The sequence below is a fragment of the Pseudopipra pipra genome, chromosome 13 (assembly GCF_036250125.1).
Source record: "Pseudopipra pipra isolate bDixPip1 chromosome 13, bDixPip1.hap1, whole genome shotgun sequence".
NCBI lineage: Eukaryota > Metazoa > Chordata > Aves > Passeriformes > Pipridae > Pseudopipra > Pseudopipra pipra.
This window is the reverse complement of record NC_087561.1, coordinates 6,694,708-6,707,704: the sequence shown is the minus strand read 5'-3', so window position 1 is coordinate 6,707,704 and position 12,997 is coordinate 6,694,708. Positions and strand designations below refer to the sequence as shown.

General features: G+C 41.0%; 1 protein-coding gene across 3 annotated transcripts in view; it reads left to right on the top strand.

Annotated features, from left to right (window-relative positions):
• Positions 1–12,997, top strand: part of COL4A5 (collagen type IV alpha 5 chain) — a 79,683-nt gene that overhangs the window by 46,434 nt on the left and 20,252 nt on the right. For all 3 annotated transcript variants that reach the window (XM_064669817.1, XM_064669820.1, XM_064669818.1), the window contains 13 exons: positions 182–252; positions 476–667; positions 1,108–1,276; positions 1,926–2,018; positions 2,109–2,213; positions 2,797–2,894; positions 3,158–3,308; positions 3,951–4,064; positions 8,263–8,430; positions 9,304–9,393; positions 10,179–10,328; positions 11,655–11,753; positions 12,756–12,845. In XM_064669817.1, the coding sequence (XP_064525887.1) occupies positions 182–252; positions 476–667; positions 1,108–1,276; positions 1,926–2,018; positions 2,109–2,213; positions 2,797–2,894; positions 3,158–3,308; positions 3,951–4,064; positions 8,263–8,430; positions 9,304–9,393; positions 10,179–10,328; positions 11,655–11,753; positions 12,756–12,845 (1,590 nt within the window). The remainder of the gene's footprint in view (positions 1–181; positions 253–475; positions 668–1,107; positions 1,277–1,925; positions 2,019–2,108; positions 2,214–2,796; positions 2,895–3,157; positions 3,309–3,950; positions 4,065–8,262; positions 8,431–9,303; positions 9,394–10,178; positions 10,329–11,654; positions 11,754–12,755; positions 12,846–12,997) is intronic.

The following is a 12,997-nucleotide window of genomic DNA, read 5'->3' as shown; positions in this document are numbered from 1 at the left end:
TTGCAAATTTGGTTCTGCTAAAATAAAATTGAGCTCTCAAAAAAAAACAAAAACCAACAAACCAGAGTAAACTTTGCCTGGTTTTAAAACAACTTACATATTATCTATGCAATCAGCATGCTTGATATTTACAGCTTCTCCAGATTTATGTTTTTGTTTTATGTTTTTCTGCACTACTCAGGTTCTCCTGGTTTTCCTGGACCAAAAGGTGAAAAGGGGCTTCCTGGATTAACTGGCCTTGTAGGGCCACCAGTAAGTGGTGGTGTTATGTTCTGGTGGGAAAATAGTGTCTCATTTGTCTTGCATGATTCATAGATCTGTAAAGAGTCAAGATAATTTCTTGTCTAATACTAATTTTTTGTCATAACTACCTTGAATGCATAATCCTTATATTGTGCCAAACTTAGAGACAGAGTGAAAGAAAAACTAAAAGGCTTTTCTGCTTTTCTTTTTTTTTTTTTTTTAATTCCCTCAGGGCTTCCCAGGGTCCCCAGGTGCTCCTGGGAGACCTGGTCCTAAAGGAGACCCAGGGGATGTCCTAATTTCTCCAAGAATGAAAGGTGACAAAGGTGACCCCGGCTTCCCAGGACCTCCAGGTCTCCCTGGCATAGATGGCACTCCTGGTCGAGATGGACTGCCGGGTTTACCTGGCCCTAAGGGGGAACCTGTGAGTTCCATTTTGTGCTGTCTTTGATTGGATGGATATTTGGGGAAGTCCTGCATGCATTTGACATAGTGCAGAGAAGAGGACTGGCAATGCACTTTTTCTGAGTGTGATAAGGCTCTTCAGTAGATGCCAGTCTACTGATGATGCACTGAGGTACCTCCTAAATCTGTCAGTGCCTCTAGAAATAAGCTGAGACTTCTCTTGGGCAGTGTCAGATGGTCCTTTCTGCCCTTGTCTATATCTCACCAATGTAGTGGGAAGAATTAAGGAGCCAGGTTTAGGCCTGCTCTCTCCCATATTTGTAAGATGTAGGCAGCTCATGGTCTTAAGAGCTGGAAGGGTAGAAAGTGCCCAAGAGTTTCAAAACAGAAGTGATGGAACACTTTACTCCTTTGATAGTAAATACATGATCTTTCCCATGCTACTCTTTCTGTTTTCAGGGCAGTGTTGCATTCAAAGGAGAAATGGGTATTCCAGGTGATCCAGGAATACCAGGTCTTCCTGGAGAAAAAGGGCTTCCTGGACCTCCTGGTTTTGGTCCACAAGGTTCACCTGGTGAAAAGGGCATCCAAGGTGTATCCGGCCGTCCAGGGCCTCCTGGTGTTCCTGGTGAGTGGGTCTCTGTGTGCCACTGAGCAAACACTGCAAAATCAAGCTTTGCCCTTTTGCCCCAGATAGTTCTCAGAACACGATGCTGCTTTTAAGATTTTCCCAGAGGCATTGTAAGACCTGGTATTTATGAGCTCCCTTGCTGAGGGTCATCACAGAATCACAGAGTGAGCAGCATTTGTGCCATGTTACTGCTGTGCCTCACCTTCTGCTCTGACCTCCAGAGAAGCTTCTCCTTCCCCACTGACTGCAGTGGAAGTGCATTGTAACTGTCTGGCATGTGCTTAACCATCCTGCAGTTACAACAGCTTTTGAAAACAAGGGTTTGCTTTGAACAAGTTTGCTTTTGTTACTTGCTTGTCAACCACACAGATCCTAATCAAGCTGTGCTGGTGTCAGCTATGGAAAATACTATTCACTTGATGGTACCTAGGACAAAGCTTAGAAAAAAATAACATTGCAAGAAAACTGTCTTAACATTGAACAAGGCTTCTGAGCCTCTGGGTGCTCTGTGGAGCTTGGGAGTGGAAAACCTGTTGGGTAAAGTGTTGCTGGTGTTTGAGTTCTTTGTAAGCACCTTTTTCTGCTGAAAGAAAAACAGAAAAGAAACTCCTACTTAGTGCCTCATATTTCTGCTTTTTTGTTTTAGGTCCAAAAGGTGACCCTGGACAGACTATTACAGAACCAGGAGTTCCTGGCCCCCCTGGTCCTCCAGGAAGAAGTGGTGATCCAGGTCTTCCAGGTAAAGCAGCAGCTAGATATCCGAGGAATTCCAAGATCTTTTTATTCTGGCTGATTCTGGATAACTATGTTGATGTTCTTCTTTTCACAGGAGATCCTGGCCAGCCAGGTCAGCGTGGTTTACCTGGCATCCCAGGTGCAAAGGGAGAGCCAGGTATTCCTGGCATTGGACTTCCAGGACCACCAGGCCCAAAAGGTGTGTTTACTGCCATGGTACTGTATTGTAGTTGCTGGAAGAGGGGACATAGAGGGGTTGTGTCTGCACTTTTTCCTAGTGAGTTGTTTTCTGTCTCTAGAATCCTTTAAAAGATGTTTGTCTTATGTTTATACATCTTTATAATAGTTTCAGAAATATCAGGAGAAAAAACTGCTGAGCTCTTTTTTTTTCTGTGTTCACTGTTCACTGTCCTGCTCCTTCCCAATCACTTACATTCTTCAGTAAATCAAGGACAAAAAAGCAAATGGATAAAACTTTGGGAAGTGAGCTTGAATCAATAAAAGATCTCCAAATGCTGTCTCAAGATGTTAATGGTTCTGACATCAACTGTTTGTAATTTTTTTGCAAAAGCACACAGTATGGGCAGTGCCCCACTTTGAGAGTCCCAGAGATCCTCTGTGGCAAAGACTATGCTCAAAAGTTACCTCAGCCAAACAGGTACCCCCAAGGACACTTGAGCTAGCACAGAACCTCTTTTCATGGGCCTTAGGCATGTCTGGAAGAGTTGTTTTAATGCTCTCTGGTGTCCTTTCTCCTGCCCTAACCTTCATGTTATGTGCAGGTTTTCCAGGGACTCCAGGCCCCCCCGGAGCTCCAGGAGCTCCAGGTCGCCCTGGACTAGATGGACCTCCTGGACCACCTGGTTTCCCGGGACAGAAGGTCTGTATTTGTGTTTAGTATAAAACTTCCCTATCTTAGAGGTTTTTCTGGATCAGTGGGAAGATGGTGAGGAGGATTTCACCTCTTGTTCTCATCTTTTGATGAGAAGGGAAGTCACATTCTCTGCCTGAGGTCTGAGTGAGAGCAGTAAAATAGAAATTGCACTGTAAGATGATGGTCATTTTTCCTTTGCTACTTGAATGTTTTTAGGAGAGGATAAACTTAGAAAACCCCCTTTTAATTTTTTTTTTAATTTGTAATAGGGTGATCGTGGATTCGGAGTTCCAGGACCACCTGGACCCCCAGGGCCCCCGGGCATAAAAGGAGTTCAAGGACCTAAAGGTGATCCTGGCTTCCCAGGAAACCCTGGTCTCCCAGGACGAGCAGGTTTTGATGGAACTCCAGGGCCCAAAGGTATGGAGAACTCTCCTCTTTCTGTTCCCTATTGAACTTTTAAAAATCTACATGTGCTGGGAGGCATATGGCAGTTAAATACAAGCAGTGTTGACTTCAGAGCAATTACTTCAGGGTCCATTTTTCCAAATCAGACACACCTGTGTAAATGGAAGATTGTGTTCTCAAAAGGCAAGCAAGGGAGTAAATACCAATCTGTGAGTCAGTACCTGAAAGTCTGTGTTCTAAAGGCAAATCATGTTTATGTGGGGGTAAAACTTTATCAATAGGATAATTGTCATTTAGATACACTGTGCTTCAACATGCAGAGCATTACAATGCATTTAATGCTGTTCTTGGTCATGGTCTGTATTGACCTGCCCAGCCTGGTTTGCTGGAGAGCGCCTGTTGAGTTTGAGGTGGATGATGATGCAATATGTCTGTGGGTAGCCTAGAAACCTAAACTGCAAGCATTCCACACTGAGTCAGGACAAATCTCTGGCTTTCAGAAATAGCCTCCAAAGTGTGTTTTTTCCTGTGTTGGATCAATATTTGTTTGCTTGCAAGAACGAGACATCAAGTACAATGTGCAGGCACTCTGCTCTGAAAGTGAGTGTCTCTGAACTGAGTTCAGTATTTAACTAAACAAGAGTGTTCTTTTAGGTGATCCTGGACCAAGTGGACCACCAGGACTCCCAGGCCCACCAGGCATCCCTGGCATTGGTGGTCAAGGTCCACCTGGATCTCCAGGACCTCCAGGTCCAGTTGGCCCCCCAGGTAAAACTTGCATAAATTGTACCCTTAGGTTATTTCTGGCCTGCACCAAGCAGCTACACAAGGCAGCAAGAAAAGATAGAGACTTCATGTCTATTAGCTTGGCTGTTTTGCTAGTCAAGCTGGCAAAACTTGGTACATCATGATGTTTACTGAAATCAGAGTGGGATTACATTCAGCCCTGCCATTTGCACAACTTGCATAAATCTCAAGGGTGTAAAAGCCCACTTTGGAGAGAGCTCAGAGTCTCAACAGAAATTCTAGAAAGTGTTGTGCACAGATAGTGCCAAAATCTCTGTGAAGGAGTTTATCCTTAGAGTTCATATTCTTCAGGACAAGACAGAAGGGAGCACAATGTTAGTGCAGAGGTTTTGGGATACAGAAGAGGAGGAAAGCTGCTTTGAGCTGCCTGTACTGTGCTATTTTTACATTGCTTTCAAACAGCAAGATGGTTCTTAAATTCTGAAATGGTTTTCTAGCTTACCAAACTGTATTCCAAATTCACTGGGTGAGAGGTATTTTTTAATAATTTTTTTACATTTTCATCTAGAAAATTTAATTCTGGTTTGGAAAAAAAGCAAATTCAATTCCCTATACGATGCTGTTTGTCTTCCCTCTACTTACTTGTTGAGTGCAAAATCAAGTCAGTAATTCAGGTTCTCCCTAGCATGGCCAGGCACTTTTTCTTCTTTTTTTCTTTAGTGGAAACTGAAGCACAATTTAACTCAAGTTAATGTGGAAAGGAAGAAATCATGACTATTCCAAACTAGCAGGTTCATTATTTTGTAGAGGAGAAAATGTTCTCCAGGTAGTGACATCATACTGTTTTAACAAAAGCCTGTCAATAAAAGAGGTCACACACACAATTATCTTGTCATAAGCCCAGCTAGAAAAGAGCTTTAGAATTTTTCTTACAGAAACCTCTGAGTTCTGGGATTCCTGATTCCCTCATGCACTTTTTTTTTTTCCCTGCAAAACCAACAAGTTTTATGAGTCCTGATAGCTTTAAATTAGATTGACAAAGTAGAATCCAAGAATGGTGATAATTAGGAATAATGTCTCTGATGTGAGTTTGGTTATCTTTTGTCCAAAATGACTGGTGACTGATGAAGATATGAACTTGTTCCATTTCTGTGCACAAAGGGTACATGTGCATGCATGCACATCATTCTATTCACAAAGTTTGTTTAGGGAAATTCCTTTCCCCTTCATTCAGTGAATGGGCTTGCTGTGCATCAACCCTTGATGTTGCAAATATGTGGCAGTCACCACAGTGAGAACATTTCTGTGGACTTGAGCAGCCTTGCCCTGAAACAAACCCTTCAAAATCCATCTGGTTCTTGCCATGCCTGTGTGAATGTTTGCATTGCATGTTTGTGAGCTACACTTTCTGAATGTGTTTGTATGCCAGCACTGGGTTTGGCATTGTTTGCAATGCATGCTGACAAATTCATGGCCAGCTGTTAAGACCATGGGTCTTGGATTAGTTGATCATATTCAGATCTTTGCCGAATCTCAGCTCCCAGTTCATAAAGTGCTTAAGTTAAAGGTAGGCAAGCACTTGAATAAGTAGACCCGTGGAGCTTGAGTTCTACTCACATGCATAAAGTGTGGGTCATGTCTAGGTCTGTTTTTTCACAGGTTTCTGAGTGGGGAAGGAACATGTGGTCAGTGCACCAGCAAGCCTGTAATGTGCCCAGTACTGAGAGCTAGGGACAGAAGGGGTCTGGGCAATGTACACAGGGGTTCCCTGAGCCAGGGGTGGATCCTGTGCCTGGCTTGCTGTGCTGACTGTACAGTCCTGAGCTGCACTTGGGGCTAAACTGGAACAGCAGGGAACACAGGCGTGTGTTTGGGGTGAGGGGTGGGATGTATTAGCATGAGTTCAAATGTTTCATCCAATGCATGTTCTTTTGTCTTCCTGTAACATCTCCTCTGGTGTTAGCCAGAATTTGATTTCATGTGATCACTGATTTATTCCGCAAAATACCAATGTTGGCAAATGCACAATGATCACTAGAGCTGATGGATTTGAATGCCTCTGTTTTCACTCTTCATGTCTGTACTGACTAATCATTGTGGCTACTAACAGCATGGTGGCTCTGAACTCTAATGCATGCTTGAGAAATCCTTGTTATTTCCCTTGGCACTGCTCTGTCTCTGTTTTGTGCAGAATGTCTTACATTCCCATCTCCCATCCCTTGCTTGTTTTACCAGGCTGTTTTAATTCTGTTTCTTTATGCAACATTAGGGTAAAGTTTCTGAGGCTCTGTTTTCCAGATAATTTGGAAAATTCCTGGAAGAATTTCCCTGTTCAGAATTTCCTTTCTCTGCACCACCATTTATTCAAAGAGTTCGCAGTAGCTCAACCTTTTTCTTTTTTTTTAAACATGTGACAAATTACTTTAGAATTTACTATGTTGTCTGTATTATTCTAATTATGATGTGGCTAAATTTTTGAGAACTAGAAATTCAATTAGAATTAATTTCTATTTGCAAAAGTATCTTTATCATTCTAGATAAGGAGTTTGTCCTCTTATTGGGTAATACATTATTTTCTTTTTTTTTCCTCCTGCTGATAGAAAGCCCTTAAACACACAGCATGTGCATTCCCTTAAGCATCATCTGGTACTGTTTTTTCTCTGCAGAGGAAGCAGTTCCAGGCACATGACCCTGCAGTTTAATGCAGTGATAAGCTGCTGCCAAAGGGGAGCATATTTATCATTAAATAAATACAAGTCTACAGCTTATGCCATCAAGAAAACTCCATCTGCCTTTTCAGTGTGCAAAGAACACGTGATGACATCACTCCTAAACTTGTTCCTGCAGCCCAGAGTGGGGTCACCATTACAAAGTTCTGCTGCCTGGGAGTTACTTATGAAGTTTTGGCACGGTGGTGTCATTATCTCAGTAGATTATGTCACAGCACGTAACATTCAATATACTGTCTGTGGGTGTAACAATGTACATTTGCATAATAGAACTAAAAGAATGGGGGAAAATATTTAAAGGCTTTTTGTGTAATAAAGAAGCAGCATCTATTGAAAATCCCTGTTTGAAGAATGTGAGACCAGCCAACAAGAAGCTGATTGGTAGGATGTTCTCTGGTGTTCAGAAGGTGTCCAAGCCAGTATCTAGATATGGCAGTTTTGTAAAAAAACATATCAGAAAAGCTTATTCTCTACTTTTGTAGAGAATCCTAGACAAGAAGAGAGGCAAAAACAATTTTATTTTTAAAATGTACCATCAATATTTGAAAATATCTCACTGTTGTTTCTGCATACAGTGGTGGCTGCACTTTGAAAAAGACTTTGAAAAAACTTGAAGTGTCCTTGCAGTGTGGTTTCTCTTAACTGCATTACTGTTGAATTCTTTGTACTTAGATCTGCTTTCTGTAACTTCAGGTAGATTTTTTTAACTTGTTCTAATGTGTATGTGCTTTATTTTGTTTCCTAACTTAACGACTATTACAACTCCTTACTGCTACCTGTCTCAACTTCCTGATGAGCTCTAACTCGTTGGCTTTTGAACCTCAGGTCCCCCAGGTACTGTGGTTTCTTTACCAAAGCCTTTTCTTAACTTCAGATTTATGAATAATCCTTTTTTGTCAGCTACATTTCCAGAGTGAGCATCTTCACTGCTCCCGTGCACTGGAGGGAAACCCCGGCAGTGCCTCGAGCTCAGTGTCATTAGCATTAAACAATCTTAAGCATATTTTGACAATTCATATTTTTCATTCAGGGAAATGTAAGGCCTTGCAAAATTTTGCTATCCTTCAAAAATATTCAGCCAATGTTATCTTAGGATGTAGTAAAACAGAATCATTGATGGAAATATAAGAATTTCAATACTTAGTTATAAAAGACAAATCAGTTTAATCAATTTTAGCTTTTTGCTTTATAAGTCAGGCTTAAAGGGTTGTTGAAGACAGTTGTTTTTCTTTAGAGACTATTTTTTTAAATTGCATTTGCTACACCTTGGTAAAATTTTAGTAATGCCTATCTTCAGGAGAATATGGCCTTTTAACACTTGGAAGCCATTAAAAAATAAATTGCTTTAGAAGAATTGCAGGGTTTTCATCACTGCTAGGAATGAACTGCAAATAAAACTTAGCTATTCCTACAGCAGTGCACCCAGAGACACACAGATCTCAGCCTTGCCTGACTTTTCTAAGAGATTGTGTCTTAACAACATTCTCTAGGGTTGCAAGGCATCCCAGGGGAGAAAGGGGATCCAGGTCCTCCAGGCTTCGACGTTCCTGGTCCTCCAGGTGACCGAGGAACCCCCGGATATCCAGGACCCCCTGGTCTACCAGGGCCTCAGGGTTCACCTGGGCCACCTGGCAGGGATGGAATACCTGGATTTCCAGGTAAGTTCATATATTTTACTTGTGGACAAAAACCAAACTGTAGTTACAGATGGATGCTCTTTATGCTTGGCCATGACAGCTTATTGAACTTTGATGTTTATCCTACCTATTTAAAGTTGGATACATGTAACTGTTACATCTCATACTTTTAAAAAAATTGTAACAAAATTTGTTGCATTAAAATCCTTGTTACCTTTCCACTTTTCCATGTAACTTGATTCAGATATTGTACACGTTATTCTGTTTCATAACTTTCAAATGTGACTTTGATCATCTTTGTTATGATACTTTTCTAATTTATTTTGTGATTTTTTTCTAGTCACTGCTACAATTTAGAAATAAAATTTGTTTAAAGAAAATAATTACGAATGCTACATAGTCTTAAATGTTACTTTCCTTATTCTACATGTTAGACTACTCAGTTAAGCTAGTCTGTTTTGTCCTTTGAAACAGAAATCTCAAAAGTGAGAGTCCCTCTTTTTGATAGAGGGGACAATACAAAACATTCTAAAAGTAGTGTGTGCTTAATTGTCTTCTTGGCTTTCACTAAATTCAAGTTTGCTTCAAACAAGTATTTGTGTTTCAAACCAGGGAACTAAACTTCGTGAAGGTACAAATATGCTTTCTGCCATAACAGAGCACTGCAAATTTTCTTCCCAGGACTTAACTGTGGAAAATTTGCCACAATTTTCAAGTGTCATTGTATCTGATTTAGATCTATACAAGAACTGAGTGCTTGTAATTGCCTTAACACAGGCTTTATATGTATGTGCTGGTTCATAAATACCATAGAGGGGCAGGGAAAGTAAAATTAAGGTACTGGTAGGTCTTGAGGTTTTGTTCAGAATGACAATAGTGATTCAATGCCTTTAGGTGCCAAGGGTGAGATGGGCGTCATGGGAGCTCCTGGTCCTCCAGGGCCTCCAGGAACTCCTGGAAGAAATGGCCTGCCTGGCTTGAAAGGTAATGTTTGTTTTATACACCCCAGAAGAGAATGCAGAATGCTGTTTTCCACGTCCTGTGTGGAAGGAGGATTTGTAATACTAACATCTAGATCTTCATTATTGGGACCTGCTTAAGTTTTCTTCTTTTGACAGTGCTGATGTTCAGAATTGCTTTGGAGTTTTGAGCCATAGCATTCAGTCACACTGTTTAATTGATGTCATGAATTGTTAGCTATTTTAAAAACTTTTCCTTCGGATGGATGGCATTGAAGTAAAGCAATATTTCTGAAGTGTGTTGTGAAGTCTGCTTAAAGGAACAGAAAGAAGAAAATCAGTAGCTTTGGGTTACGGAGTTATCCAAAATCAGCTCTGTAGGTATCACAGAGAAACTCTTCAATCTGCATTTTCCTAACCCCCTTGTTGGAGAAGAAGAGTTTGGTAGAAGAAAACCCCAATTATCTCCCTGGAACAGGGAGGCTGTGAATCCAAAGCTGCTGTAGCTGTTGCTGGTGGCCCATTGTGGTGGGGCTCTGGGAGCTCTGAACGTGGCTCATACAGACACAGCTGGTTCCTCTGTGCTGGGCTGCCCAGAGCTCACAGACACCCCCGTGCTCTCCATCCCTCAGCTTTGTTCCAGGGCTAAAGGTGCTTGTGAGCAACCTTGCATAAACTGACTGATCATTTAGTGAATTCCAACTTCATGACTAAATCATGGACTCCCTGGGTAAGAAAAAGCATTACAAATGTATTAGCCTACCTTAAGGATTATATTCTTTTCCCTTTTGTTATCTGTTCCTGCTGTAGGTAACAGTGGGTTGCCTGGTCCGCCGGGGCCTCCTGGACCGGTAGGACAGAAAGGCATCAAAGGTGAAGCAGGTCTGCCAGGTCCACCCGGAAAAGTTGATCCAAAACAGCTGGGAGCAAAAGGAGAAAAAGGAGAGCCAGGTGTTCCAGGTAAAGAACTTTGCATGTGGTCTGGGGAGGTGGTTTGTCCTCTACAGATAATAGTGAGCTGTGACTGAATCTATTACAGTTCATTCTTTCTTATAGAAAAAAATAAACTGAGAATTTGATTGTGGCTTACGGGTCTTATATTTTAGGCCTTTTTAAAGGGGTTATATGGCCAAGTTCCTCTGTATGGTTAGTTTGCAATGATACTATTATTTGGCACATGGCAATATTGTAATAGCACTGAGGTGCTTTCAGCAGGATTACAGTTCAGTCTTCTAGGTGTTATTCCTAAGCAAGATGAGAGATAGTTGTCATGGCTGCTGCACTGGCTGCATTCCTGCTGCCTCAAAGGCCTTCGGGCCTTTCCCTTCTAGGATGAAGTTACATAGGTCATCTGCTCATGCACCACCTCCAGATTCTCCCTTTGGGTGTCTCTAAGTTTACCCACCTCTGAGCTACATGTCATCTGTGTGTGTGTTTCTACTTGGGAAGTTGGCAGCCTGAAAATTTTTCCCAGTCTGAAAATTTTTCCCAGTCTGAAAATTTTTCCCAGTCTGAAAATTTTTCCCAGTCTGTTTTCCCAGTCTGTTTTCTCTCTCACTTTTGGTGGCTTTCCACTCCTCCTCCACTTGGGGTTCTAATATCTCCTTTGAACTCTAATTGAGTCTTGAGAAGAGTAAAAATATTCTACCCTACAGAGAACCAGAATGCCTTTCCCTAATGTTGTCCCAACCATTATTGTGCTAATTTATCTATTGTATTAATTTCTGTGAAGCCTAGGTAGGATCCTAGGACACTACTTTCCTTTTTCTTTCTTTCCCCTCTGTTAAGTAAGAGCTGTAGAAGCAGGTTTAAGGCAGGGCAACACAAAGTCATTGTATGGGATAACAACCACATGGAATTTGGAAAAATCTGCTAAAACACATGCTTTGCTTTTTATAATGTATTAGTCCCAAAGTGATTCTGGTGTAGCAATGTAATTAAACTTGTATATAAATAATCAGGGTGAATACAGAAAGGATAGCATGGAATCTGCTCATCTGAAAGACAGTCCTTCTGAATGAAGTGTATTTGAAGTAGTCAGAAAGTTACTTTTTCCTCTTCTTTCTTATATTGTTCCTGTTCTGTAGTAATTTTAATCTTTCCAGAACCAATATTTTGTGTTCTGTGATACTTCTCTTTGCTAAACTAGGAGGAATTATATTTATTGAAGAAAAATCCCTATTTGGATTTTTCTTCACCTATAGCTACATCTGATCTTTTAAGGTGAAAGAAAACATACAGTAGTAGTAATAGTAATAACAATAAACTGTATCTTTTTCCTTTGAGGTATTCCTGGTTTATCAGGACAGAAAGGTTATCAAGGACTCCCAGGTGACCCAGGCCCACCAGGACTTAGTGGCCCACCAGGTGTGCCAGGATTGCCAGGTCAGTAAACAAGGCCTCAGAGGGACAGCTTTGAGTGAGAATTTGCATGAGCTTTCATAACATGGAATTGGGATGTTAATCCAGGTATATCTAAGCAAAGCTTAGAAATTTACACTTAAAACTGCAGCACACTTTTGGGACATTCAAAGTCATTATCCAAACAGCATGCTTGGAGCTCTTTCCTTCAAACAGACCCAAAAGCTGCTTTAAGCTGATCCCACTGAAGATTAGGGTAGCTTTTAGGATGACTGGAAAAGTGCTTTGCTGCTTCAGCAAGCAACACGACTGCAGGATCTGCCAACAGGACCTGTTGTTTCAAATGTTTATTTCTTATATTGTTAATGATTATACTTTCCAAATGGCCAAATGAATGTATTGCAGAAGGTGTTTCTGGGTGTCACATCTTTGCTTTAAAGAATTGCAAGGATCAGGAAAACAAATTCTATTCTGCACTGTTTCTCCCCACAGCTGTAACAATTTCTCCGAGATCTTGAGTCCTTGCTTGCTGTGTCTAATGTAGGTCTTGCTCTAAATATCTTGTTGGGCTTGGGGAATATTTTTAACCATCCAGGACTCAAACTAGTTTGGGCATTGTAGGTTGCATTTAATTCTGTAATAGAAGCTGCTCAATACCTGTTGCAGGTAAGAAAGAGATAATGTGTTCATTCTGCAGAACAACTCAGGAGAGACCAAGTCACACCAGTACCAAATAGTTTCAGATGGTGGCTAAATCATGGACTGAGATTTGACCCATTTCATTAGACTAATCTTCAAAACAAATAAGCAGTTGCCCTGATCGAATTTTTGCTTGGAACAAACTGAAGGTCTTTAATATTTTACTACAAATGAGTGTGAAAAAGCATGTAGGAGCAGTATGAGGCCTAAAGCAACTTCAAATCCACTGCCTTTGTAATTAGATGACAAGCAGATTCATATGAGAATGCATGAATATCTGAAACTTTTAATTATTGCCATTAATTAACTAAATCACACCTCTCCTAGGCATCAAGGGAGACATGGGGCTTCCTGGGCAGCCAGGACCAACAGGACCTCCAGGATTAAAAGGTGCTATGGGAGAGATGGGCCTTCCAGGTTAGTTTCTGTGCTTGTGTTTTACTTAATTTGGGACAGTGTTTTCCTTTTATATAGTACAAAGATGGAGCTGCTTGTATGTACTATGTAATAATAAAGAGCAATAAAGTTGAGGGATACATAAAGCCCTAAATACATAATTGAGATTTTTA